Source organism: Sciurus carolinensis, chromosome 17 (genome assembly GCF_902686445.1).
Source record: "Sciurus carolinensis chromosome 17, mSciCar1.2, whole genome shotgun sequence".
NCBI lineage: Eukaryota > Metazoa > Chordata > Mammalia > Rodentia > Sciuridae > Sciurus > Sciurus carolinensis.
In genome coordinates this window covers 949,966-975,000 of record NC_062229.1, presented here as the reverse complement: position 1 = coordinate 975,000, position 25,035 = coordinate 949,966, and the positions used below count along the sequence as shown (strand labels likewise).

At 57.0% G+C, this 25,035-nt stretch overlaps 1 protein-coding gene and 1 long non-coding RNA gene across 3 annotated transcripts in view; both read left to right on the top strand.

Moving 5' to 3' along the window:
- Mknk2 (MAPK interacting serine/threonine kinase 2) overlaps positions 1–11,461 on the top strand; it is a 12,732-nt gene extending 1,271 nt beyond the window's left edge. The window contains exons 3-14 of one of the 2 annotated variants that reach the window (XM_047532053.1): positions 2,862–2,949; positions 3,070–3,171; positions 3,265–3,362; positions 5,621–5,700; positions 5,941–6,014; positions 6,197–6,301; positions 6,409–6,464; positions 6,568–6,663; positions 7,112–7,306; positions 7,801–7,965; positions 8,865–8,908; positions 9,126–11,461. In XM_047532053.1, the coding sequence (XP_047388009.1) occupies positions 2,862–2,949; positions 3,070–3,171; positions 3,265–3,362; positions 5,621–5,700; positions 5,941–6,014; positions 6,197–6,301; positions 6,409–6,464; positions 6,568–6,663; positions 7,112–7,306; positions 7,801–7,965; positions 8,865–8,908; positions 9,126–9,369 (1,347 nt within the window). In that variant the 3' untranslated portion in view covers positions 9,370–11,461. Of the gene's footprint in view, positions 1–2,861; positions 2,950–3,069; positions 3,172–3,264; positions 3,363–5,620; positions 5,701–5,940; positions 6,015–6,196; positions 6,302–6,408; positions 6,465–6,567; positions 6,664–7,111; positions 7,307–7,800; positions 7,966–8,827; positions 8,909–9,125 lie in introns of both variants that reach the window. The other variant, XM_047532054.1, reaches the window with a different exon arrangement.
- A 2,636-nt stretch (positions 11,462–14,097) lies between these two features.
- Positions 14,098–17,983, top strand: LOC124969251 (uncharacterized). The gene is made up of 2 exons (XR_007105943.1): positions 14,098–14,360; positions 17,642–17,983. It is a non-coding gene; the product is annotated as an uncharacterized LOC124969251 (long non-coding RNA).
- The last annotated feature ends 7,052 nt before the right edge of the window (positions 17,984–25,035 follow it).

Genomic DNA, 25,035 nt, shown 5'->3' with positions numbered 1-25,035 from the left:
GAATTCCCAGTCCAGCCAGTGTCCCTGGCCAGCTGCCCCACCCCTGCCCCACATGCCTGTCATCCTTGTTTCCCTCTAGGGCAGCCATGGGCACAGCCTGTTGGGAGTGTCTAGGACTGGGCAGTAGAGGGGTGGATCTGAGATGTCACCTGCAGAGGTCTTTCCCCTCCTGGGGCTGGGTATGAGTCAAAACAGGGTCAGCATAAGGGGCCAGTGAGGCAACCATAGCAAACCTGAGCTTTCTGGATGGTTCCAGCTGCCTCCTGCCAAGACCTGCTGATGGGAGGCCCCTAGCCAGACCTATACTGCCATGACCGTCAGGCAGCCCTGCTAGGAATTAGGACTGTAGGAGCCCCCAGGGTGCTTAACATTCCTGATCGTGAGCAGCCCCCCAAGGGACTAGGGGGCCCTTCATTGGAGGAGTCTCCTTTTACAGCCCCTCTCTACATCTCCTGTAACCCTCACCCCTTGCCACACAGCAGGGAGGCACATCTTCCAGGCCTCTTCTGGTGATGTTACTTTTTTGGGAGGGAGTTGGGGTTGAACTGAGGATCTTGGTGTGCTAAGTGAGCACTGAGCCACATCCCCAGCCTGGTTTTCTTCATTTTAAGTGCAAATGTGGCGTATCTGAGATTGTACCAGAGTCCCCTGCACACGGGGTGTCTGTACCTCTGTCCTGGCCCCAGCAGACCTGTCCTCTCACCACTGTGGCTCTGGCCACCCATCCATCTTAGTCTTCCTGAGTTGGAGTCTGTGACAAGCACATGGGGACAGTGATCGGAGAAGGCCAGAGGCTTAGACTTGGTCCTGTGGCTCTTTGGGTCTTTTCACCCTTAAGAGGTTCTGAGAGTTGGGGGCAGCTGTCCCTCCTGTCTTACCATGACAGCCCCAAGGGTAATGTAACTTAGCTGAGGTCAAATGGCAGGTGCCACGACTCCTTTGACCTGGAGACTGAGGTCCACCTTTTGTTCTAGTTGTCCCCTTGTGTGGTGGCTGCCCTGAGCCCCAGGTGCCTCTGTCCAGGAGCCTTGTAAGAATGCTGAGTGCTGGATGCACATGCCTACCTCCCTGTGGGACTGGCGGGATGCACCCTTCCTCTGTGCCAGCCTAGCAAGCTGTCTGCCAGGGCAGGATGGGCTGGGAGGCAGGGAGGGCTTTTCGTTCCCACCTACCGCCTCTCTGTGCCAGGCGGCTTCCTGGCCTCTGGTTGCCTTTTCTGCTACAAGGTCCTTGGGGATCTCCTGGAGTAATTTCTCTACCAGGTAACCCTCCTGTCAGAGCCCTGCCCAGTGGCCTCAAGGCCCAGAAAGAGGCAGTGACTTGGCCCAGGTCTCCTAGCACCAACGCTGGCATTGCTCAGCCCCCTCAGCATCTTCAGGACCCCATGTCCTGGCCCATGCCTCCTGTTCTCAAGGTGGCGGGGACTGAATGAGGTGGTTTACAAGGGAACCTGGCTGGTCCTCAAACTTCCCAGCTTGCAAGGCCTGCCCTCTCATACAGGGGATCTCAGTCTAGAGCTGGACCATCCATTCTGTGCAGACGTATTTATTCCAACACTCTTCTGATTGGAAACCAAGAAGAGGCTTCTGTGGTATCCATCTTCCCTAGTTAGGGTCTCAGATCCTCTCTCCTGTCCTTGTTCTGTCTCTTATCCACGTGCCAGGCTGAATTTGAATCCTGGCCTCCACTGGCTCCTCCCCAAAGGGGTGGACTTCTTAGCTGGTAGCAGGGCCTAAAGGGGCTCCTTCCAGGGGTGTTGGGCTGACCTGGACAGTGCAGACTGTGAGTTAGCCAGGGCCTGGCACAGTCATGCCTACAAGTACCTCACTTATAAGCCCCTGGAGCCAGGAGCAATCCAGCGGGAGTCTGGCCCCTAGCAGCTGCTTGCTGTGTTCCCCTAGGTGGGTTGATGGTGCTCAGAAGACAAGAATTGTTTGGATGGGCAGAGCGGCTGTGGGAGGGTGTTCCAGGCAGCCACGGCGCACATGCCTAGGTGTTGTGTGGGGCAAGATCTGTGTCAGGGCAGAAGGGTCAGAAATGCCCTTATTCCTCAGAGGCCAAGATTCATGCCCAGGGTCCCCAAGTAGGGCTCACCTATTCTGATGCAACCCCCAGGGTCATGGGAAAGCAAGCTGGGAATCCAGCCTGGGCTCTCCCGCCCTACCACTTCCTGGCTGCTTTTGATCCCCACAGCCCTGTCCCCACGTTCAGCCTTGAGGTCACATGTCTGGGGAGGCTGTCCCCATTCTGGGGATGAACAGACTAAGACCTGGGACAGGGCTTGGGTCCATCTATGAGTCAGCCCTGGATGGGGGGTAGAAGGCCAGGTTCCTCGTGGTCAGACAAAGACAAGGCTTCTCCACATGTGCACATGGACCTTGGGTCTGGAGCATTTTCTGGGGTGGGTTCCTGGGCACTGTGGAGTATCCAGTCCCAACCTGGCCTCCACCAGCTCCATGACAGGAGCTCCTCCAGTAACGACAGCCACGAGTGTCCCCAGATATCACCCAGTGTCTCCTGGGGAGACTTCCTGGGTTAGGTGATCACATGGACCCCTGAGAAACTGCATCCCATGGTCATGTGCCCTACTAGGGCCCTGGGCACCAAGTACACTGAAACCCATACATCGAGTGGGGAGGGAGATAGGGGTCAGTCCAGGAAGCTGGGGTCCCTGGCTCGTACCGTCTGCCCGGCTGCAGTGTCTTCACTCTAGTGTGAGTAGGGATGTGACTAGAGTTTTTCTGTCCTGGGTACCGCGGGGCTCTTGCCTTGGCACTGTTGACATTTGGGTCAGTGTTTCCACGTATCGGGGGCTGTTGTGGCCCAGGCCTGAGTGCTTTCTTCTCTCCTGTCCTCTACAGGGGCAAAATCCTTTCGAGCTGGCCTTCTCCCTAGACCCAGCCCCCCACGCGGACTCAGACTTCAGCCCGCAGTGTGAGGCTCGCCCTGGTAAGGGCCAAGCGGGGAGGGCTTGACACCCAGAGTCACCCCTGTGGCAGTGGGCGTGGGCTACCCTGTGGGAAGGTGGGTTAGGCAGCACCCTCTGATCCCGTGGGCTTCCCGGTACAGACATGCCCACAAGCCAGCCCATCGACATCCCAGATGCCAAGAGGAGAGGCAAGAAGAAGAAGCGGTGCCGCGCCACCGACAGCTTCTCAGGCAGGTTCGAAGGTGAGCAGGGCAGTGGCCCGGGTGCCGGGGAGCCGGGGGAGCCGGGGGAGCCGGCACCAGGCCGCTGTCCTCACCCCTCCCTGCCGTCCCCAGATGTCTACCAGCTGCAGGAGGATGTGCTCGGGGAAGGGGCCCATGCCCGCGTGCAGACCTGTGTCAACCTCATCACCAACCAGGAGTATGCCGTCAAGGTGAGCCGCTCCCCACCCCCACCCCGTGCTGGCCCTCGCTGACCAGGGCTGGGGGCTTCCAGCTCCAGCGACAGCCTGAGGAAGACCAGTGCCTAAACATGGCCCAGGGCCTGGCAACTCAGGCCACCCCTGGGACTCTAGGTCAGCCCCACATCCCACGGGAAGTGACAGCGAGGGCTGCGCTTCCTCCCCACGCCCAGGTACTAGGACCCTGGTGCTAGAGTTGCTGCCAAGAGCTGGAGGCTTTCCCAGAGGTCATGCTGGCCTGCTGCATCCCTCAGACCCCACCCGCAGCGTCCCTGGGCATGACAAGCACTTAGCAGATTAGTTATAAAGACCAAAAGGCAATGGTGCAGTGTCCGGGCCCAGCGTGGGGAGCTCTGCATTTGGGGAAACCCAGTGCAGGTCCATGAGAGCTTCCTGCGTACCCACCTCCCCCAAGTCATGTGGCCTTTTGAGCCCTGGGTATGTCCACGAGGTCTGGAAGCAGAGTCCAGATGAGGCCCTGGCATAGCCGTGGGGCCTGGCAAGGCTGGCTGGTCAGACCCTGTGTTCTGAGAAACATTCAGGCTTTCCTCGTGACCCTACATCCGGCTCCTGGCTGGGCGAGGTCACAACAGGGCTCTCTGCCCAGGAAGGAGGGCTAGGTGCTCCCTGGCAAGTGGGGCTGGCTAGAAGCCTGTAGGCCCTGGTGGACATCCAGGCCCTGCCAGTGGTGCCCGCATCTGAGGCTCACAGGCAGAGGAAGAGAGGTGGCCATCTCATTTGAGTAGGGCGGTAGGAGCCTTGTCTGGCAGAAGTTAAAAGAGGCTACTGGCATGGCATGAGAGCCACAGAAATGGTCCCTACCCCCAGGAGCTCTTGGGCTGGGCGGGGTGAGCGGGGGAAAATCAGACCTGCGTGGAGGCCTGTCTGAGCACCCTCCGCCTAGTCGCTGTACAGGGCAACCTTCCTGTCCTTGTTTGACGGGTAGGGAGCTGAGGCTTGGAAAGGGTAAGCAGCCTGAGTCACACTGTGTGGCCTCTTGCTGGCTCCTGACCTCCTCCCCAGTGCCTTGCCATGACCCAGAGGGTTTGGGGAGCCCAGGGGGCTTCCTGGTGATGGTGTCAAGGCTGTGTTGAAATCCAGGAGTGGCAGGAGAAGGTGTCCCAGGCGCAGGCTGGGTGGGGCAGCGCAGCCAGATTGCCCAGGGGCAGTTTGGGGAATGTGCCATTCTGTGCACACAATGCAAGGGATCCCTGCCAGGAGGGACAGCAGGCTCCTCCGTGAAGTGGGAGGGACAGGATGAGGGTCAGCTTAACCTGGAACCTGGGGAGTACCCTCTGGACTTGGCACTCAGCAGTGGATTGGGTGACAGTGATGTCTCACGAGGCTTCTTGTAGGGACAGGTGTGTCTGTCACTAGACACGTGGGACAGTGTACTAACAGTTGATGCGCTTCAGTTCCTCCCCCGTCCAGGTGGCTGTAGTGGGAGGCAGCCTGGGCTTCCGGCCTGAGGAGAGAGCCCCAGCCGGGGCTGGGGTCACTGGCAAGCACCTCTGAGCCCATTTCTCTGGGAGCAGATGTGGCTAGGGCACCTGGAGGGGCAGAGCTCTCCATCCTTGAGATACTGGGAGGAGCGGGCATAGGCTACAGAGTGTGGGCTGACTTCCCAAGGCTCTGGGGTCCTGGGTCCTGGGTCCTGGGTCCTAGCCAACTAGTGGCTAGGAGGCTGACCAGGGCTGGCCTGAAAGATGCAGGCTTATGGGGCTGGTGGGGCCATCTGCTCAGTCTGGCCCAAAGCCAGGGAGGCAGGACTTGTGCAGCCGCATGGCAAGTGGGACCGGCTGGGCTGGCAGCCAGGTGCCAGAGGCCTGCCTTCCTAATTCCACGGGTCATGTGGGAACCAGCCGTCTGGGAGCAAAGAACTGGCTGGCCAACTCGCCCTAGTGACCCCACCCCTCTGTAAGGTACCCTGCAGAGGCCCCAGCCCCAGGCAGGCCTCAGACCTGCAGGGCTTGCGGTGGAGAGCCGCCCACTTGGGCTTCCTCCTCTGGTGCTGCTGGCTGAGGTGGCACCGTAACTCCTGGTGCCTCCTGCCTGTGCTGACAAGGCCGTCCTGAGCTCCGGCAAGCTCAGCCACAGAGGAGAGCCTGCTTTCCAGAGCCGAAGGGTCTGATCTCTGACGGTGGAATTTCAGGCAGAGTTCAGGGCAAGCTTCTGCCAGGGGCTTGCCTGTCCTGCTGACCCGATGGTATGTGTCTCCCCACCTGTTTCAGATCATCGAGAAGCAGCCAGGCCACATTCGCAGTAGGGTGTTCCGGGAGGTGGAGATGCTCTACCAGTGCCAGGGACACAGGTAAGGTGACCTGCTCTCGCCACGGTGCCAGGCCCTGAGCCATCTTTCCATGGATGAGTGGGCCTGAGGCAGGATCACCCCAGCAGGATGCTGACAAGGCCCTGCTGGACAGTGTGGGTGGCCCAGCGGCAGGCTGCCGACAAGTCCTGGTGGGCATCGGGAAGGCCACCCCTCCTAGGCTGGATCGTGGGTGCATAGGGCCCTCAGGAAACCTCAGCTCCTCTTCTGTCCCCACCCCAGGAATGTTCTGGAGCTGATTGAGTTCTTTGAGGAGGAGGACCGTTTCTACCTGGTGTTTGAGAAGATGCGCGGTGGTAGGTAGGGGCTCTTGGTTGGGGAGTGGGGGTGCTGGGAGACATTTCCAGCTGCCAGGACCTTGTGGGATGGGGGTTCAGGGACACCAGGAGGAGGCTTTCAGGGGTGGAAATGGGTGCTGGACATTGGCGCAGGGACCCTGGAGGTGACCGTGTCTTCCCTTGGCATGGTCTTGCCCCAGGCTCCATTCTGAGTCACATCCATAAGCGGCGACACTTTAATGAGCTGGAGGCCAGCGTGGTGGTGCAGGATGTGGCCAGCGCCTTGGACTTCCTGCACAACAAAGGTGGGTGGTGGGGCTGGCTGTACCTGCAGCCTACTGGGTCTTGGGGTGCCACCTGCCTGGAACTCCTGGAGATGCCCCACCCCTAACCCCTACTGCACTTCCCTCAGGCATCGCCCACAGGGACCTAAAGCCCGAGAACATCCTCTGCGAGCACCCCAATCAGGTGAGGCAAGCCCCCACCCGGATCCTGCGGGATCACCCCTGGGAGTGTCCTTCTGTGCTTGCCAGGGTTGGACCCCTCCCACAGCCCTCTGGTGATCCCCCAGGTCTCCCCCGTAAAGATCTGCGATTTTGACCTGGGCAGTGGCATCAAACTCAATGGGGACTGCTCCCCGATCTCCACCCCAGAGCTGCTTACCCCGGTGAGAATCAGGGGCGCCCCATGGGGGCCCAGGGAAGGGCTTGGTGTGCCAGCTTGCATAACCTCGAGGTGCCTGGGCCGGCTCCTAGGCTCCTAGGCTCCTAGGCTCCTGTCCCTGCTAACCTGGGAGCCGAGCTTCCAGGCTTCCGCTTAGCAACAACTGCTGATTGGCTGTGCGGGGGTGCCGCAGGGCGGGTGGATTCCCTTCACCTGAGGAAAGGGGGGGGTGTCAGACGGGGTCTGGGCACCTGCTGATTGGGTGGGGTGGGCGCCCACAACAACAACTATTGGCAGGCCATGGGTGGGGCGGAGCTTCGGGTGGACAGAGGAGGGGCAAGGCGGGTTCTGGGCACCTGCTGATTGGGTGGGGCAGGTTCCAGAACCAGCCTCTGATTGGCTGGTTGGTGCGAGGAACGGTGTGTGCTGACCTCACCCTCCTGGCCTGGCAGTGCGGCTCTGCTGAGTACATGGCTCCTGAGGTGGTGGAGGCCTTCAGTGAGGAGGCCAGCATCTATGACAAGCGCTGCGACCTGTGGAGCCTGGGTGTCATCCTCTACATCCTGCTCAGCGGCTACCCGCCATTCGTGGGCCACTGTGGCAGCGACTGTGGCTGGGACCGTGGGGAGGCTTGCCCTGCCTGTCAGGTATGCCCCTACCCCACCAGGTCCGTCCCTTGTGCCCTAGACATCTGTCCCTGATTGGGTCTTCAGGGTAGTGCCAGACATCCTGAGTTCCCTAGCCCATGGGCAGACACAGGCACACAGGTCAGAGCTGAGGATTTGAGGATGCCAGGTCTGTGGTTGGGGCCCTCTGTCCATGGTGTCAGGTTCATTATTTCATGACGTGTTGTCCCCCAGGGCCAGGCTCCCTGAACTGCAGCTGGGCAGAGTGTTCAAGCTACCTCTAGACATCTGTCCCTCACTTTGCCCTGGCCCTCAGAGCACTCTACCTTGTCCCTGGAATAGGGCCTTGGCCCTTGCCAGCCCCCACCTTGCATTCCAGGTGGCTGGTCCAGCACCCTTGCATGTGGTTGGGCCTGGGGACCCTGGTCGAGCCGTCAGTCTGTGACACCCAGGTTTGCCCACTGGAGTGACAGGTGTCCTTGTGGGCTGCACTGACCGTCATTCCCCTCCCCTAGAACATGCTGTTTGAAAGCATCCAGGAGGGCAAGTATGAGTTCCCAGACAAGGACTGGGCCCACATCTCCTTCGCCGCCAAAGACCTCATCTCCAAGCTGCTTGTCCGTGATGCCAAGCAGAGGCTGAGTGCTGCCCAAGTCCTGCAGCACCCCTGGGTGCAAGGGGTGAGCCTTGGCCTGGGGAGGGCCACCAGCTGCCTCCGATGAATGTGGGAGTGTCACAGCAGGTGTATGAAATCCAGAGGGTTCAGCATGGCCACCCTGAGCTGCAGGGGTGGGCCTGTCCCTTGGGGCTACACTGCCGTCCTAGGCCAAGGGGGTTAGCTGAAATCCCACTGCCTCCCTAGCAGCCATGCAGGGGGCACACTGGAGCAACTGCTCGGAGAAGGCTGGCCTGCTAGGCCCTAGGTCCCAAGAGCCACAGGACATCCCCAGTGCAGCAAGCTGGATCAGCCAAGGGACAGGTGGGCAGTGAGCCTCAGGAGCAGAACCCAGCCCAGCCAAGGCAGACTCCTACCTGCCATTTGCAGTCCAGGGCCCATCCCTTTTCCCACCCTAGGATGGGACTTCAATCTAGGAAGGGCCAGGCTTTTGTCTGGGTCACGGGTCATCAGAGCTGAGCAATACCCCAAGGGAGTGAGACCACCAGGGTGCCGGATCTTACTGATGGAAGCTGGGGTCCCTTGGTCCATAGGCGAGGGGCAGCACCAAACCCCTTCCAGGAGCATCCAGGAACCTGAGCTAAAAAGGCAGTGGAGAGCTGGGGCTGGGTTTGGGCTGGAAACTCTCAGAGGGGTGTTTATTTGGAGCCACTGACCTCCCCAGTGGATCCCTGCATCATCCCCCACCCCTCAGTCAGGCTCAGAGCCTGGGAGGGGGAGGGGTGTCGGCATCCAGCTGTGTTCTTGGTGTCAGGTAGTGTCAGGTGATGGAGGGTGGGCCTGGAGCTTCCCTTGGCTGGACCCCCATTAGCCCTTGGGGACACAAGAGCCAGCAGGGGACCTTGGGACGGGTCTTGTTTGGCCAGGTCTGCTTTCTAGCCCGAGTCTGCTGTCTTGTTGCAGTGTGCCCCAGAGAACACCCTGCCAACGCCCATGGTCCTGCAGAGGTGAGGCCAGCTAGGGTTTCGGGGGTTGGGGGCTTATATGTTCAGATTTTTTTTGGAGACCAGAAGAGTCTGTGTGTGGGAGAGGACCCTGTGCACTCGATGTCTTTGTGCCAGTGGACCTCACCTGGGTTGGGATCCTGGCACCAACTGCCCCCTGGGCTGCTGGAGGGAAACGGGAAGGACATGGGTTTGCTGATCGCCCCTGCCCATCCCACAGGAACAGCTGTGCCAAAGACCTCACGTCCTTCGCGGCCGAGGCCATTGCCATGAACCGGCAGCTGGCTCAGCGCGAGGAGGACGCGGCTGAAGAAGAGGCCGCAGGGCAGGGCCCGCCCCTTGTCATCAGACCTACCTCACGCTGCCTGCAGCTGTCCCCGCCCTCTGAGTCCAAGCTGGCCCAGCGGCGGCAGAGAGCTAGCCTGTCCACCGCCCCCGTGGTCCTCGTGGGGGACCACGTGTGACCCCCCAGCCCCCTCTCTGTACATAGGTCACCCCCTTTCCCATCAGACCTAAAAGGTTTCGGAGCTGCGGCCAGCCGGGGACTAGGGGCTCCTTCCCTCTGCTCCAGTATGTTCCTGGGCCCAGCTCAGCTGGGGTGTTTTATAGAAGGTTTTGCTGTTGGTTTTTCCTCTTTCTCCCCTTGTTCCTCTATTTTTTGTTTTTGTGTTTCGTTTTTGTTTTTTTGTTTTTGTTTTTGTTTTTTTTTTTTTTCTTCCTTTTGACGGTGTTAAAAGCAAAGCAAGTGCCCCGGGGAGGAGAGCGGAGGGCGTGTGGCTGGGCGAGCCCCTCCTGCCACCTGCCCGTGATGCTCACCGGTACTGTGAAGGTCTCTGTGCCCCCCACCCAGTCACCTGTGCCCCCCGCTGCCCCCCTCATCGCCTGCTTCCAGCCAGTTTGCGGTCTTCCAGCGCTGGGGGGATGCACAGGGCCCCCCCATCCCTGCCCACCCTCAGTATTTTCAGGGACAGCCCCCTTTCCCAGTGAGGAAACAGAATCCCCTCCATTGCTCACCCCAGGACACCCTGGCAACCTGGGCAGGGGTGGGAGGCCTTATCTGTGGAAGGGGCGCTGGGGTTCTGGAGGTGGGCAGCACCAGATCCCCAGCCGGGCCCAGGCTCACCCGCTTACCCGCCCTGCCCCATGGGAGCTGACAATCGGGGCTTCTTCCCAAGCTGGTCTGAGTAGATCCCTGCCAGCTGGGCTTGGTCTCTGACCTTGACCTTAAACTGCAGCTGGCATGGAGGCACATCCACTGCTCCCTCCCCCTCCCCCAGGGACTGAAGCTGAGCCTGACCAACAATCTGCCCCCAGCTGGTTCTACCAAGGTGGGTGAGGGGCAGGACAGGTGCCCATCAGCCAACATGGGGTCCCAAGGTGTCTCCCACCCCCAGGGAACCTGAGTGCCCCTTCTCAGGGCTCAGTCTGACTATGCCCATGTCCTGCCCCACATTTGCCCTGGGTCTGGGCTGTGGAAATTCGCCCCCTACCCATCCCCAGAGCTGGGGCCAGACCCAGGGGTACCCCACATCCCTCCCACCCCCACCTCAAAGGGCAGCGACTTGTGTGTGCCCACCTTCAGGAAAACGGCTGCAGCTTGGCCTCCCTTGGGGCCACCAGGAACTACCAGGGAGGGGCTGATGGGTGCCCCAGCTCTGACCCACCGCACCTGGTCAGCCGGCTGTGGGACCTGGGAGACCGCCGCCGGGTCGGTGGCCGTGAACTACTATGCAATACCAGTTCCCATTTTCTATGTGCATGCGCAGCCCTGCTGGTCCGGGGGGCAGCAGCAGGGGCTCTGGGCACTGCCCAGTCCAGTCCAGGCCTGCTCAGGTGTCTTGGGGCAGGGACTGGGTAAGCCCCCTGGCCTCGGGATCCGGGTCGGGATCGTTCGTCGCGTTAGTTAGTTTTTTAACCATCATTTGACTTGCTTCCCTGTTGAAGAATACTTGAATGTCGGAGGGGCCTCACGGGTGGGGGCTCAGACACTGCCCAGCCCCTCACCGTCGTCTGGCGGCCTGCGGGGGGCGACGTCCCTCCCCAATCCTCTGCCCTTCTGTATCTGTGGACTGACCTTTCCAAAGACCCGGGGCGGGGGGCCGCCCGGGCCGCCCCCTCTCTCCCCGTGGTGGCTCTGCGCTTGGCGCCTGGGGATTCCCTGCCTTTGTGTGAGAGATCGAGGGAACGGACCTCCCCAGCCGGGGCCCTGGCCACCTTGCCCCGAAGGCTGCCAGCAGCTCTCGGCCCCCTCCCCAGAGGCGGGCTGCCAGGTCCTCTCCCGTTGCCTCCACGCTGCGACCGGAGGACTGGCTAGAACCGTTACTGTGAATGGGCCGCCGTCCAGCTCCCGGCACTGGGGAAGGGCCGGCCGCTCGCCACGTGGAGAGGCCCAAGGCTCGCAAGAACCGAAGCAGAAAGTGGGGCGAAGACATCAAGCACTTTAACTCCATTGTACCAGGTGAACTGACAGCTCGAAAGTCTTTCCCTTACACCAACTGTCGATGCCAGAATTTTGTATTCTGTTTTGTAAGGATTTAATAAAAACCGTAAAAAATGGCCGTGGTGCCTGCAGGAGAGGGCTGGGCCCCGGAGGGCAGCAGGCGGCCCTCCCGGTCTTCCCGCGGGGCGGCGCAGTCCCCGTGTTCTCCACAGCAGGGCGGCTGGGCGACCTTGCAGGTGGCCTGCCTCAGGGCCGGGGGTCCCTCCCTGCTCCGCACCCCTGAGCGCACGCTGGTGTGGGGGGCAGCACATGCCGTCCTTGCACAGGTGGACACCGGCAGCCACCCCTGTACGTGATCTAAGGGCGTGGGGGATTCAAGCCTTCCCAGCCTGGCCAGTGCCCTCCTCGGGGCCATCGCCTCAGCTGGGGCCGAATTCCTGCTGTATGCAGGCTTCCCTACCGGGATCGGGGGCAGAGGGGGCAAGCCGGACAATGGCTGCGGATCCCAGCGGATGAAGAGATCAGGGAGAGCTTCCTGGAGGAGGGCGGCGTGGCTGGAAGTCCAGCTCCATCCAGAGGGCTGCGTGCCTAGGTTTGCAGATCCATCCAGTCGGGTCCGAGAGTGGCCAGGTGTGGTCACGTGTAGGTCCCACTACGCAGAGCTAGGCCAGGCACCAGCGGGGGTCGATGACGTTACCACCGAAGGGCGAGACGCGACAGGGAGGTGTGGCTTATCTGATGGGCGTGGCTAAACGTCGGGAGGGGGTCCCGCTCTCCCAGCAGCAGGGGTGCGAGAAGGCATGAAAAGAGACTGGTATTTGCAGACCCGCAGGGTGGAGGCGTATGGAACCGCGTTGGGGAGGCTGCAGTCCAAGGAACCTGGGGAGCCCCTGCAGCTGTTCATTTGTATTAATTTTTGCGGTGCTGGGGATTGAACCCAGAGCCGCTGCACCACTGAGCTACGCCCCAGTCCTTTTATACAATTTTGAGATGGGTTTTCCGGTTCTCGCTAAACTACTCAGACTGTTCTCAAACTCGGCGATTCCCTTGCCTCAGCCTCCTGAGCCTCCGGATGACGAGTGCGCCCCACTGTGCCCAAGTAGGCTTTATAGAGAGAAGATCCACACATCAGACGTACCCATTTAAAGCGTGCACTTCCCGGGGCTCAGGAGGATGCAAGTTCTCAAGGCCAGCCTCTGCAACTTAGTGAGTCCCTGAGCAATTTATTGAGATCTTGTCTCAAAATAAAAATAAAAAGGATTTGGGGTGTAACTCAATGGTAAAGTGCCCTGGGTTCAATCCCGAGTACTGAAAAAAATATTAAAAATTAAGTGTGTCCTTCAAGCCTGGTGTGGTGGCTGCACACCTGCAATCCCAGCAACTTGGGCAGCTGAGGGTTCTAAGTTTGAGGCCAGCCTCAGCAATTTAGCAAGATTGTCTCAAACAGGATGGGGGCCCCCACAAAAATTAATAATAATAAAATAACAGAGCGTGAACTGCGGTATCTTTCAGTACACTCACAGGGCTGTGCAAGCATGACCTCCAATTCCAGGCGTTCTCAAGTACTCCATTCCCAAGAGAGTCGCCCCCAGGTCCTGCACCACGAGCCATGTCCTGTCTCTGGACTTGCTTGCTGTAGACATCTCCTATCAGCAGACTCCACATGTGGGCCTTCTGTGTCTGGTTCTCCTGTTTGTTTGTTTGTTTATTCATTTGTTTATTTGTTTGTTTGTTTGGGTTTTGGTACTGAGGACTAAACCAAGGGTCATTTTACCACTGAGTCGCATCCCCAGCCCTTTTTATTGTTTGAGACAAGTTGTCACTAAGTTGCTTAGGATCTTGATAAGTTGCTGAGGTTGATGTCAAATTTGCAATCCTCCTGCCTCAGCCTCCTGAGTTGCTGGGATTCCAGGCATGAGCTACTGTGCCCAGTTTCATATTTTTTTAATAAAATTATTATTTTTTTAAAATACATGGCCATGTACGGTGGCATATGCCTGTGATCCCAGCAGCTTGGGAGGCTGAAGCAAGAGGATTGAAAGTTTAAAGCTGGCTTCAGCAACTTAGCAAGGTCCTAAGCAACTCAGTGAAACCCTGTCTCTAAAATACAAAAAAGGACTGGGGTGTGGCTCAGTTGCTAGGTTCAATCTCCAGTATAAAAAAAAAAAAAGAAAAGAAAAAAGAAAAAGAAAAAAAGAAAAAAAAAGAAAAGAAAAGAAAGAAAGTTAGTTTTAGGTTTGCAGAAAATTTGTGAGGACCACAGAGTTTACATACCCATTTCTGACCTTGACTTTGGCATGTCCCACTGACCTTCAAAGGACAGGGAGCACAGACATGATTTTGACGGGACGAGATGCAGCAGCCTGCACCCCTTACCCAGCTGGGACACATAGGCCAAGTGCTGGCTGCGCCCTGGCACCTGGTGGTGGAGACTGGCCAGGGGCATTGGGGTGGCCCTGGTCACCTGACCTGGAAAAGGCTCCAGGGTCTTCCAGTTCCAGGATTTTCCTGCCACTGCTCAGGAAGACCAGCCGTGGCCGAGGGCGGGCTGGGCTGGCTGAGAGGAAACCACAAAAATAAAATCTAGAGCAAGCTCCGCGGACAAGCTGTTCCTGGCAGGCAGCAGGGGGCAGGGAGCGGTCAGTGGCGTGGCCAGGCAGGGGCGGGCAGGATGTGGTGCCACCTGGGAGGCAGGGACTTGGCATGTGGCACCACCATGCTCCCTGTACACACGCACAGATGTACACATGTGCAGTCCACAGCCAGGCCTGGCAAGGGACAGGGAAGCTGGCCAGGGAGCCCGGGTGCGGGGGGTGGGCGCCGGGCAGAGCTGAGCTGTCCTGCTGGCTTGCTCAGCATCTGCTGGGTGACTGTGTGTGCAAGATCCTTAGCTAGGGCAGAGGAACCAGCAGCCAGAAGCCAGGCACAGCTCCATGGTGGACTGCCATGGGTTCAACCCCGGCACTGAAGGAAAATAAACAGGAACATGGAAGCCGCCAGAGCACCACGTACACAGTAAGCGCTCAATAACTGAACTGAAAAACAGCTTGTCCTTGGAGGCTGGCAGCCCCCCCCCATCCGCTCCCCGGCTCAGAGCTGCCTGTCATGTCCAGCCTCTGCCCGTCACATATGGCCACCCGTGACCTCTCTCTCTGTGGGTCTCTCCTTTGCACTTGCTCCTAAAGTGTCCCACCACCAAAGGTGGCCCCACAGCCCGGCCGCATCCCTGAATCCCCATGAAGGAGGAGAAACTGGCTTCCAGCAAAGTGTGAGTGGCCAGGCACTGGTGAGTGGGTGGGAGCGAGGTGTCCGGGGGCCTTGCTCAGTCTGAATTTTTCTGTCAGCACTAGGATTGGACAGAGGTGTGCTCTACCACTGAGCCGCACCCCCGGACTCCTTGTTTTATTATTTACTTATTAATTTGTTTTTGTGGTACCAGGGATTGAACCCAGGGGCACTAACCACTGAGAAACACCCCCAGCCCTTCCTTTTCATTTATTTATTTATTTTGGGGGTCAGGGTCTTGCTCAGTTGATGCTTAGGGCCCTGCTAAGTTGCTGAGGCTGGCCCTGAACCTGGGATCCTCTTGCCTCAGCCTTCCGAGCCTGGGGCAGGGATGGCAGGCGTGGGGCACAGCACGCCTGGCTCAGATCTCAGATCTCCCGTTCAGTCTCTCGAGTCCTGACTTCAAGATCCGCACATCACAGACCATGTGGGATTCAGTCACAGCTGCCCCGTCCCTCACCCTGCCTGGGACGAGGGCACCGAGCACCTGGTCACTGGCCATGTGCCTGGTCCTCAGGGGACCCAACGCAGCCTGTGTCCCCTGCTGGTGTTCACCTGCAGTCCGCCTCCCCTGTGTCTCCCAGCCCCTGGGTGCGGGCTCCACGTCCAGTGCGGTGAACCATGACAACTGTGCAAGCCCAGGACCAGCCTCTCCAGGACTGGGGCTGGACGTGCCCACAGGAGGTGGGCGAGGAAGCTCGGCTCTGTCCTCCAGGTCCAGCCCCACCATCGGTCCGACTGCAGAGAGTCCTGAGAGCTGCAGGGGCCTGCCGGAGCAGTGTTTCCAGAATATTCTAAGGTACCCAAACAAATTTCTGGCCAACAGTTCCTGGAATAGAAGCCTCGGCCCCAGTGAAGATCCTTAGGATGTGTTTTAATGAACTTGTCTTAGTTGATAGTTAAAACATGCCTCTTTAAATGAAAAAAAGCATCAGCGTGGGGCTCAGGCTTGGAAAGCGTCCCCTGGCGGGGCGGGGACGGCGAGGCGGCCAGACTGTCTGACTGGAGGCCGTCCCGTCTCCCGGGGGAGCAACCCGGCTCCTGGCCTCAGTACCCCTTGCTGCTGCTTTTCCCGGCAGCTGGTTTCCCAGCAGAGGGCTCGAGGCAAAGGTTCTGCAAGAAAATCCAGTGGGACCTGCTGGGTTGATGGCAGGGGGTGCTGGCCACCTCCAGGGCCATGTGTGCTGTCCCGACTGGGCCGGGGTGGCCTGGAGTGAGTGGAGGCCAGGGACACCCACCCAGAGAGAGGCCCTGCCCCGGGTCCACAGTGCGGGGACCCTGTGTAGGGCAGGCGGGCTCACCAGAGAGAGGAAGGGAAGCAGGACAGTCCCCTGCAGGACACCCACAGCCCTGCCCTCAGCGGTCACACCCGCGAGGTGTTTGCACTCCTTGGGGACATACCACCCCCACGGGGACAGAGCTCCCAGGGACACCTGGCAGTGCCCGAGTCCAGGTGAAGTAGGTGCCAGGTAAAGAAGCTGGCGCCAACCGTAGGGAGCGACAGGGAACTTGTCGGTGGGCCATATCCCTGGGCCACACCAGCCGAGTCAGTGCAGCTTGGACAGCTGACCAAGCGACCCAGGGCTGTGTTCTGACCTGGAGTAGGATTCATCCCAGCACGTGGCGGCAGACACGGGCGGTCAGAGTGGATCTCCTGCAGCACCTGGAACAAGAGGAAGGCGAAGTCTATTTAAAAACCTCGGTGGCAGGTCGCCCTCACAGTGGCCGCGCCAGTCACCCAGGGCCGCAGGAGGCTGGGGCAGGAGGATCACAAGGTCAAGGCCAGCCTTGGCAATTTAGTGAGACCTTGTCTGCAAATAAAAAGTCAAAAGGGCTGGGGGTGTAGCCCAGTGGTAGAGCGCCCCTGGGGTCAACCTCCAGTACTGCAAAAATAAACTTTAAAAAATAATGAAATAAAAGTCCTGGTGTGTCGAGCTGGGCTGGGGTCCTGGCTCAGTGGTACAGCGCTTGCCTAGCACGCGTGAGGCACCGGTTCGATTCTCAGCACCGCACATAAATAAATGAATTAATAAACACGTAAAAGGTCCATCAACAACTACAACATTTTTAGAAAAGAGCCCTGCTGTGGGTCCCTACATGTGGGGCCACTGGGGTGGACACCAGTCTCTGTCTTGCATCCTGGATGGTCTTCATACCGCCAGCCCTGAGGTGGCCCTCCACAGCTCTCTACTGAATGGGCTACCAGGGTACCACGGCCCACAATGCACTGGGCTAGGAAGGGCAACCTAGGGGACACCTGCAAGGTGGCAGAGTGACCTCCGAGGTCAGATCTAGCACACACTGCGCTTCCACCTTCCCCTGAAGCGCCCGGTGGAGACGACCCTGTGCCCAGGGTTGGGCCAGCTTGCTTTTCTCCCCTGACCAGATAAGACCACACCACCTGTCTTGCAAAAGCTCCACCTTGGGCGGCCGGGGCCTTCCGGGGAGCTAATTTTGTCCCCCCTCTCCATGGCTCATAATGGAAATTAGATTCAGAGGCTGAATGGGGTCAAGGTGACGTTTTGGGCTTGCTGTTTCTGTTTCCTCTGTCCCGAGGTTCTGGGGATGGACACAAGCCAGGCAAGTGCTCTGCCACCCAGCCGCTCCCCAGAATTTTTCCTTTTTAAGTTACCCAGGCTGGCCTCCGATTTTCGACTCTCCTGCCTCAGCCTCCTGAGCCACTGGAATGTGCCACATGCACAGCTGTTGGAGAGGGAAGGGAACACTGGAGGAAGGAGCAAAGGGAGGGGAGCAGAGGCCAAGCAGTGGGCGGGGCGGGCGCAGCCTGCCGCCCCTGCAGCCCCGCCCCCTGCCTCTTGAGGGGAGGCTAGGCCACTCGGGACCGCTGACCTCTGCGGAGGCCCTGCTGCCCGGCGGCGGACTTTCTGGAGCTCGGATGCTTTCAGCTTAAAACGAGCCTCACGCTCAAGTGCCCTCATGGGGGCACGCCCCCATGCCTCTTGTGGCCTCCCGGAAGGTTTTGCTGACCTCTGGTTTTTTTTCTTCTTCAGTGTCAGGCATTCTGGGTGTGAATGCTCTTCCCATGTGAACAGGAGAGAGAAAAATGACACCCCATCTCGGGGTGCTGGTTCCATGCCCTGGAGGCCCAGAATTGAACTTCCCGGCAGGAGCGCCTGTCACCCCAGAGCTGCAGGAGGCTGGGGCAGGAGGATCACAAGGCCACTGCCGTGGGTGGGGCAGGCCGGGGTCGTCGCAGGATCGGGGAGACCTTCAAACAGACCCTTTAAAAATCATTTACTCCACGAAACATCTGAAAGGGAGATGAGGAAAACAACTCCTCTTGCAATAGCCTCAAAAAAAAAAAAAAAAAAAAACTTGGGCATCAATCTAACCAAAGAGGTAAAAGACCTCTACAATGAAAACTACAAAACACTGAAGAAAGAAATTGAGGAAGACCTTAGAAGCTGGAAAGATCTCCCATGTTCCTGGATAGGCAGAATTAATATTGTCAAATGGTCATACTTCCAAAAGTGCTATACAGATTCAATGCAATTCCAATTAAAATCCCAATAACGTACCTTACAGAAATAGAGCAAGCAATCATGAAATTCATCTGGAAGAATAAGAAACCCAGAATAGCTAAAGCAATCCTCAGTAGAAAGAGCGAAGCAGGGGGTATCGCAATACCAGATCTTCAACTATACTACAAAGCAATAGTAACAAAAACGGCATGGCATTGGCACCAAAATAGACAGGTAGATCAATGGTACAGAATAGAGGACGCGGACACAAACCCAAATAAATACAATTTTCTCATACTAGACAAAGGTGCCAAAAATATGCAATGGAGAAAAGACAGCCTGTTCAACAAATGGTGCTGGGAAAACTGGAAATCCATATGCAACAGAATGAAATTAAACCCCTATCTCTCACCCTGCACAAAAATCAACTCACAATGGATCAAGAACCTCAAAATCAGACCAGAGACCTTGCATCTTATAGAAGAAAAAGTAGGTCCAAATCTTCACCTTGTCGGCTTAGGATCAGACTTCCTTAACAGGACTCCCACAGCACAAGAAATAAAAGCAAGAATCAACAACTGGGACAGATTCAAACTAAATAGCTTTCTCTCAGCAAAGGAAACTATCAGCAATGCGAAGAGAGAGCCTACAGAGTGGGAGAATATCTTTGCCACTCATACCTCAGATAGAGCACTAGTTTCCAGAATATATAAAGAACTCAAAAAACTCTACACGAAGAATACAAATAACCCAATCAACAAACGGGCTAAGGATATGAACAGACACTTCACAGAAGAAGATCTACAAGCAATCAACAAACATGAAAAAATGTTCACCATCTTTAGTAATAAGAGAAATGCAAATCAAAACTACACTAAGATTCCATCTCACCCCAATTAGAATGGCGATTATCAAGAATACAAGCAACAGTAGGTGTTGGCGAGGATGTGGGGAGAAAGGTACACTCATACATTGCTGGTGGGGCTGCAAATCAGTGCAGCCACTCTGGAAAGCAGTGTGGAGATTCCTTAGAAAACTTGGAATGGAACCACCATTTGACCCAGCTATCCCACTCCTTGGCCTATACCCAAAGGACTTAAAAATCAGCATACTACAGAGATGCAGCCACATCAATGTTCATAGCTGCTCAATTCACAATAGCCAGATTGTGGAACCAACCTAGATGTCCTTCAATTGATGAATGGATAAAGAAACTGTGGTACATATATACAATGGAATATTACTCAGCCATAAAGAATGATAAAATTATGGCATTTGCAGGCAAATGGATGAAACTGGAGAATATCATGTTAAGTGAGATAAGCCTATCTCAAAAATCCAAAAGGCGAATGATTTCACTGATAAGCGGATGATGACACATAATGGGGGGTGGTAAGGGGGCAAGAATGGAGGAAGGAGGGACTATATAGAGGGAAAAGAGGGCTGGGAGGGGTGGGGGGGAAGGAAAAAATAACAGAATGAATCAAACCTCATTACCCTATGTAGATGTATGACTACACAAATGGTGTGCTGTTACTCCATGTACAACAGGAACAACGTGTATCCCATTTGTTTACAATAAAAATAAATTAAAATTAAAAAAAACAAAAAACATTTACTCCAAGATGGAGTCGGGGCAGGAAGATCACTGCCCCATGAACGTGTGACTCTGTAGGTTCAGCTGCAGGAACGAGAGGTCGTGCCTCGATCGTGTACAGCGAATCAAAATGCAGTCTGTTTTTTGTTTTTTTTGGTGCTGGGGATCGAACCCAGGGCCTTGTGCTTGCAAGGCAAGCACTCTATCGACTGAGCTATCTCCCCAGCCCCTGCAGTCTGTAAAAACAGAAAGAAAACGGCCCACTGCAGTGGTGAAGCGGGGCCATTCCCAGCGCGGGGGGTGGCCGGTAAAAGAAGACAATTGCTGCAGGTCAGGTGCTGTGGCTGGAGAGGCCGAGGCAGGAGGATCTCAAGCTCAAGGCTCAGCGGTGGATGCTTGCCCAGCACGTGTGTGGGCCCTGGCTGGCCGCATCCCTAGTACCCTGAGGGATAAAAACAAACCGAAGAACAAAGAGAAGGAAGCGTTGCTTTGCTGGCGGGTGCGTAGCTTGGTGGCCAGAGCTCACATCGGCCTTGGGACGGGGCCTGCGCTCCCGCTGCGGGGCTGACGCTGGCCCTGAAACTCTGGGCACCAGGGTCCTCGGGCCTCAGCCTCCGGAGTGGCTGGGCCCACGGGTGCGCCCCGTGCCCGCTTTTGTTTTGTCCTGTTGTGAATGCAGGGAACCAACTCCACGCATTCGCCCCTCCACCACAGAGCTGCCCACGTGCCCGCCACCACAGCCAGTAGGGCGCAGGGTGCAGCCGAAAAGCCCAAGCATCGCAGCCAACTCGGAGCATGGGCTCTGCCATCTGGGGTTCCCCATAGCTCGCAGCTTGAAGAGCTCGCCTTTCGCAGACATCTAAGGGGTTACCTGTGTTGGAGCCCATGGGGTGCTCCACTGGAGAATCGTTTGGTACCAGAGAGTGAGGCCGGCTGCTCTACCGGCCAACTGCACCCCAGGCCTTTATTTTGATACAAGGCCTCATGCCTCAACCTGAGATCCTCCTGCCTCAACCTCCCAAGCTGCTGAGATTACAGGTGTAAGCCACGGGCCCGGTCTTTTTCTTTTTCCTTCTTTCTTTCTTAAATAATCACTCTAAACATAAATAAGAAAGGCAAGCAATTCTTTTAAAAGATGGACAAGAAGAAAGGGACATTCAGTGAGCCCAGAAATCAGGTTAAGTTACCACAAAATATATTTTAAACAACAGAAAATTCTTCCCACTAGGAGAAAAAAGAAAAAAACCTGCCACCATCCCACTGATAAAATCTTTTTTCTGATGCCAGCTGTAATATAGCTGTGGGCTGGACTTTTTTCTTTGAAAGTAAAATTTCAGACAATGACTTGCACGAATCTTAAGTGAACACTGACTGAGTTTCCAGGCAGACACACCTTTGTCACAGAAGGGTCTCTTAGGATACAGAACTTGCTGTCACCCCATGGCAGGCAGAGTAACAGCCCCCAGAATCGTTCACCTCTGACCTCAGACACTGCAGAAGGGGCTTTGCCATCAGGGCCCAGCGTCACCCCAGGGTCCTCAGGAGAGGAGGCAGCAGGACTGGAAGACGCTGCGCTGCTGGCTCTGGGGCTGCAGGAGGGGCCGGAGCCCGAGCCGAGGGCTCTGGGGCTTTAGGAGCAGGAGCAGGAGCAGGCGGGATGCAGACTCTTCCTGGGGCATCAGGAGGGGCCAAGATTTAGCCCCTGAAGGCCCACGTTGGACCTCTGGCCTCCACACTGTGAGGGCACACGTGTGTTGCTTTAAGCCACGGTCTTCGTGACGATGTTATAGCAGCCACAGGAGACTCACACGCACTGCCAGAGACTTCCTCCACGTGGTCCCCACCCGGTCAGCTCCACGTTCCCTGGTGTATCCAGCTCTTAGGCCAGAGAAACCACTGCCAGGCAACTGCTGGTGTAAATAACCACGCGGTGCTGGCCGTCCTCACGGCACAGCTAGAACAGAATCATCAACGGAAGGCACTGGAAGGTGGCCACCAGGGTCAGCCGCAGCAGCCACACAAGTGGCCACGAGTGACAGAAGGCTAGCTGGTCTTGCCTGACACAGCCACGACACCTATTAGCTCTCAGAACCAAGGGCGCTAAGCCAGAGCAGCCCACAGGCAGGGAAGGCAAGGCAGTGCAACCCCTCAGGCCACACCCGGGGCTCCTTCCGTCCTCTTGAGCCTGGCATAGAACCCATTCCAAATCCCTGCCCAGGACTGGCCACATGGTGCCCAGGGCTCACCCAGGGAGCTGCTGCCTCTTGGGCTTTCTCTTCAGGCAGCAGCTGTTTTTGATTCTACTTATTGCTAGTTTGATCCAGACTTACATTTTATGTTGGAAGAGAAAAGAAGAAAGAAATGACACAAGTTAACACTGACCACCTTCAGAAAGACTCAGGCCTGGCTCAGTGGCCCACGCAGCTCATCCCAGCAACTCGGGAAGCTGAGGCAGGAGGATCACAAATTTGAGGTTAGCCTGGGCATGTCGCCAGATCGTCTCAAGATAAAAAATAAAGAAATTTACATGGCTCACCAAAAAATAAAAAGGGCAAAATTACATTTAGGGTCAGAGGCTAAAAATTTAAGTAGGGATTTACAGAGCAGAGGTGGCGGACACTTTTCATAGAGAGTCAGAGGCGAGGCATGGTGGGCACACCTGTGACCCCAACCACCTGGGGTGGAGGCTGAGACAGGAGACCGAAAGTCTGAGGCCAGCCTGGGCACGTGATTGAGAGCCTGTCTCAAAATAAAATAAAGATAAAAATAAAAAATCAAAAAGAACTGGGAAAGTGGCTCAGAGGCAGAGCACCCTGGGTTTGAACTCTAATACCAAATCAAAAAAAAGTAAAGAAAAAAAAACCAGGCAGACAGAGAGTACGTGTTCTTGGCCTTACCCGAGCTCCACTCTGCAGGTCAAGGGTAGAAGACCACAGAGGACATGAAGGGGTGCAGCTGTGCCTCTAAAGTTTTATTTACAACTACAGGAAGTAGGCCAGAGTGGCGGGGTGGGGGCTCTGTAGAGTCCCGGGGAAAACAGCACTGTGAGCTGGGACCATCCTCACAAGGGAGGAAGCAAGCTCCTCTGTCTCCTCCCTCTGTCCCCTCAGTCCTTCCTTTCTGGTCCTGGGGACTGAACCCAGGGGCTCTCTCTGCCACCGACCTACACCCCAGAACTTTTCATTTTTAAATTTTGAGATGGGGTTTCTCCAAGTTTCCCCAGACGTGGCCCCTGCAAACAGCTAAGATTTTCATAAAACCTGTGAAAGACACTTGAAAATAACCCTGTCTGCTGGCTCTTTAATCCACAGTGTCTCCAATTGGTGTTTCTGACCTTTTTCTGGGGTTTCCAAAGTTACTCCTTTATTGCTCATATATTTAGAGTGAAAAAATAAAATGGGTTTTTGCCTGGGGGTGGCCTCAGTGGTAGGGTACTTGCCTAGCACACGGGAGGCCCGGACTACATCCCTGGCAACAGGAAAATAAATTCATTAAAAAATGAAACACATGAAAAACATTTTATCCCAACGCTCTGGCTGCCTTCGTCTGTGGTCATAAAGGTTTATGGTCGGGCCTCAAGTAAGTTTCTGATTCCAAAGCCAGAGGTGGCAGTCCTGACGCCATAAAACCCAGCTGCAGAGGCTGATGGGAGAATGTTCTGGAAGATGGGGCTGGACCAGGGCAAGCAGATGGAGGTTGTCCCCAGTACATGGGGATGGTGGTTTCCATCCAAGAGATCCCTGATACCTGGGCACAGTGGTGTACTTCTGTAACCCCAACGACTGGGAGGCTGAAGCAGGAGGACTGCAAGTTCAAGGCCAGCCTCAGTGATTCAGTGAGGCCCTCAGTGACAAAAAAACCATCCAAGAGTGGCCCCTGGAGGGCTGCAAGCAGATGCTCCAAGAGACCTCCTGATGGAAATTTGGAGAATGGATTGTAAGTGGAGCAGGCGGAGGAGCAGAGGGGATGAGGAGCTATTCCGAATTCAGCAGGGCAGTGAAAAATGAGAACATGGGGCCCCTATTCAAGAACTGCAGGTCAGGTACCACCCCGGCAATGCAAGCAAAACTACAGAAAGGCCATTTAGGAGTCCATGATGTGGGCACCAGAGCTGGCAGTGAGGCCACTGGCCAAGGCCTGGGCAAAGAACGGTGGCCTGGAGGGTGGAATTTGCGCTAGTGTGTCATTGGTCCCAGATCCCTTCTACGTGTGAGTGGGCAGGACAAGACCCTGAGGGGGGTCTCCCACTGCTTATGAGGTGCCAGATCACGTAGGGTCAGGTAGGGACAGCCTTTGGGATGGGCCAGCTCTGACCTCTGCCCAAGGCACCTGAGGCTGCCCAGGGCCTTTGTGGGGCTCCAAGTGGCTCACATACCTCCCTGGGGGGCACAGTCCTCTGGGGTCCCTTCTGTGCTCTCCAAGCTCACACCTTGTCCTGTGGATGTGCTTAGTGTTTGGGGTTCCACCTTCCTTGACACTGGCCCAGACACAGCTAGAGGGCACATTGTGTAGCATGCACAGAGCACTGCCACCCAGGGTCAGCCTCCTGGGCCTCAGTTTCCCCTCTGGGTAGTGGAGCCCTCTCTATACCACAGGCAGGCCATCTGGGTCTGGGGTCAGGGTATGGGGCTCAGGAACAAGGGCTTAGAGTCTGGGTCTTGAAAGTGGGATCTAGAATTTGGAGTCTGGGGTGTGAACATCTTAGGTTCAGAATCTTGGGACTGTGGCCTAGCCTTTAGGATCTCAGTCTGGATTTGGGACCCAGGATTCAGGATGCAGGCTGATGTCCCTGGTTCAGCATCTGGAAGGTCTGGGACTTGATGTTCAAGGTCAGGGTCATGAATCTGGGGCCTGCGGTGCCAGTTCTGGGATCAAAGGTGTGGAGTCCTGGGTATGAGTTCTTGGGTCCTGGATCTGAACCTTGGCCCGGGGGCCCATCTAGGTTCTGGGGTCGGGATCCAGAGTGGGGCGGGACCTGGGGTGCAGGGTCTGGGATCCCAGCCACGACCCCTTCCCATCTCCCTCCGGCCCCGCCCCTCCTCCCCATCTCTCCCTCCCGCCCCTCCTCACTCCCTCCCTCCCCCCCATCTCCCTCCCATCTCGCCGCCCCGCCCCTCCCGCCCCTCCCCATCTCCCCGCCCCCATCTCCCTCCCTCCCGCCCGCCCCTCCCCATCTCCCTCCCGCCCCGCCCACCTCCCCGCCCGCCCCGCCCCATCTCCCGCCCGCCCCTCCCGCCTCCCCGCCCCGCCCCGCCCCATCTCCCTCCCGCCCCTCCCACCTCCCCGCCCCGCCCCTCCCGCCCCTCCCCCGCGCCGCAGCGACAAG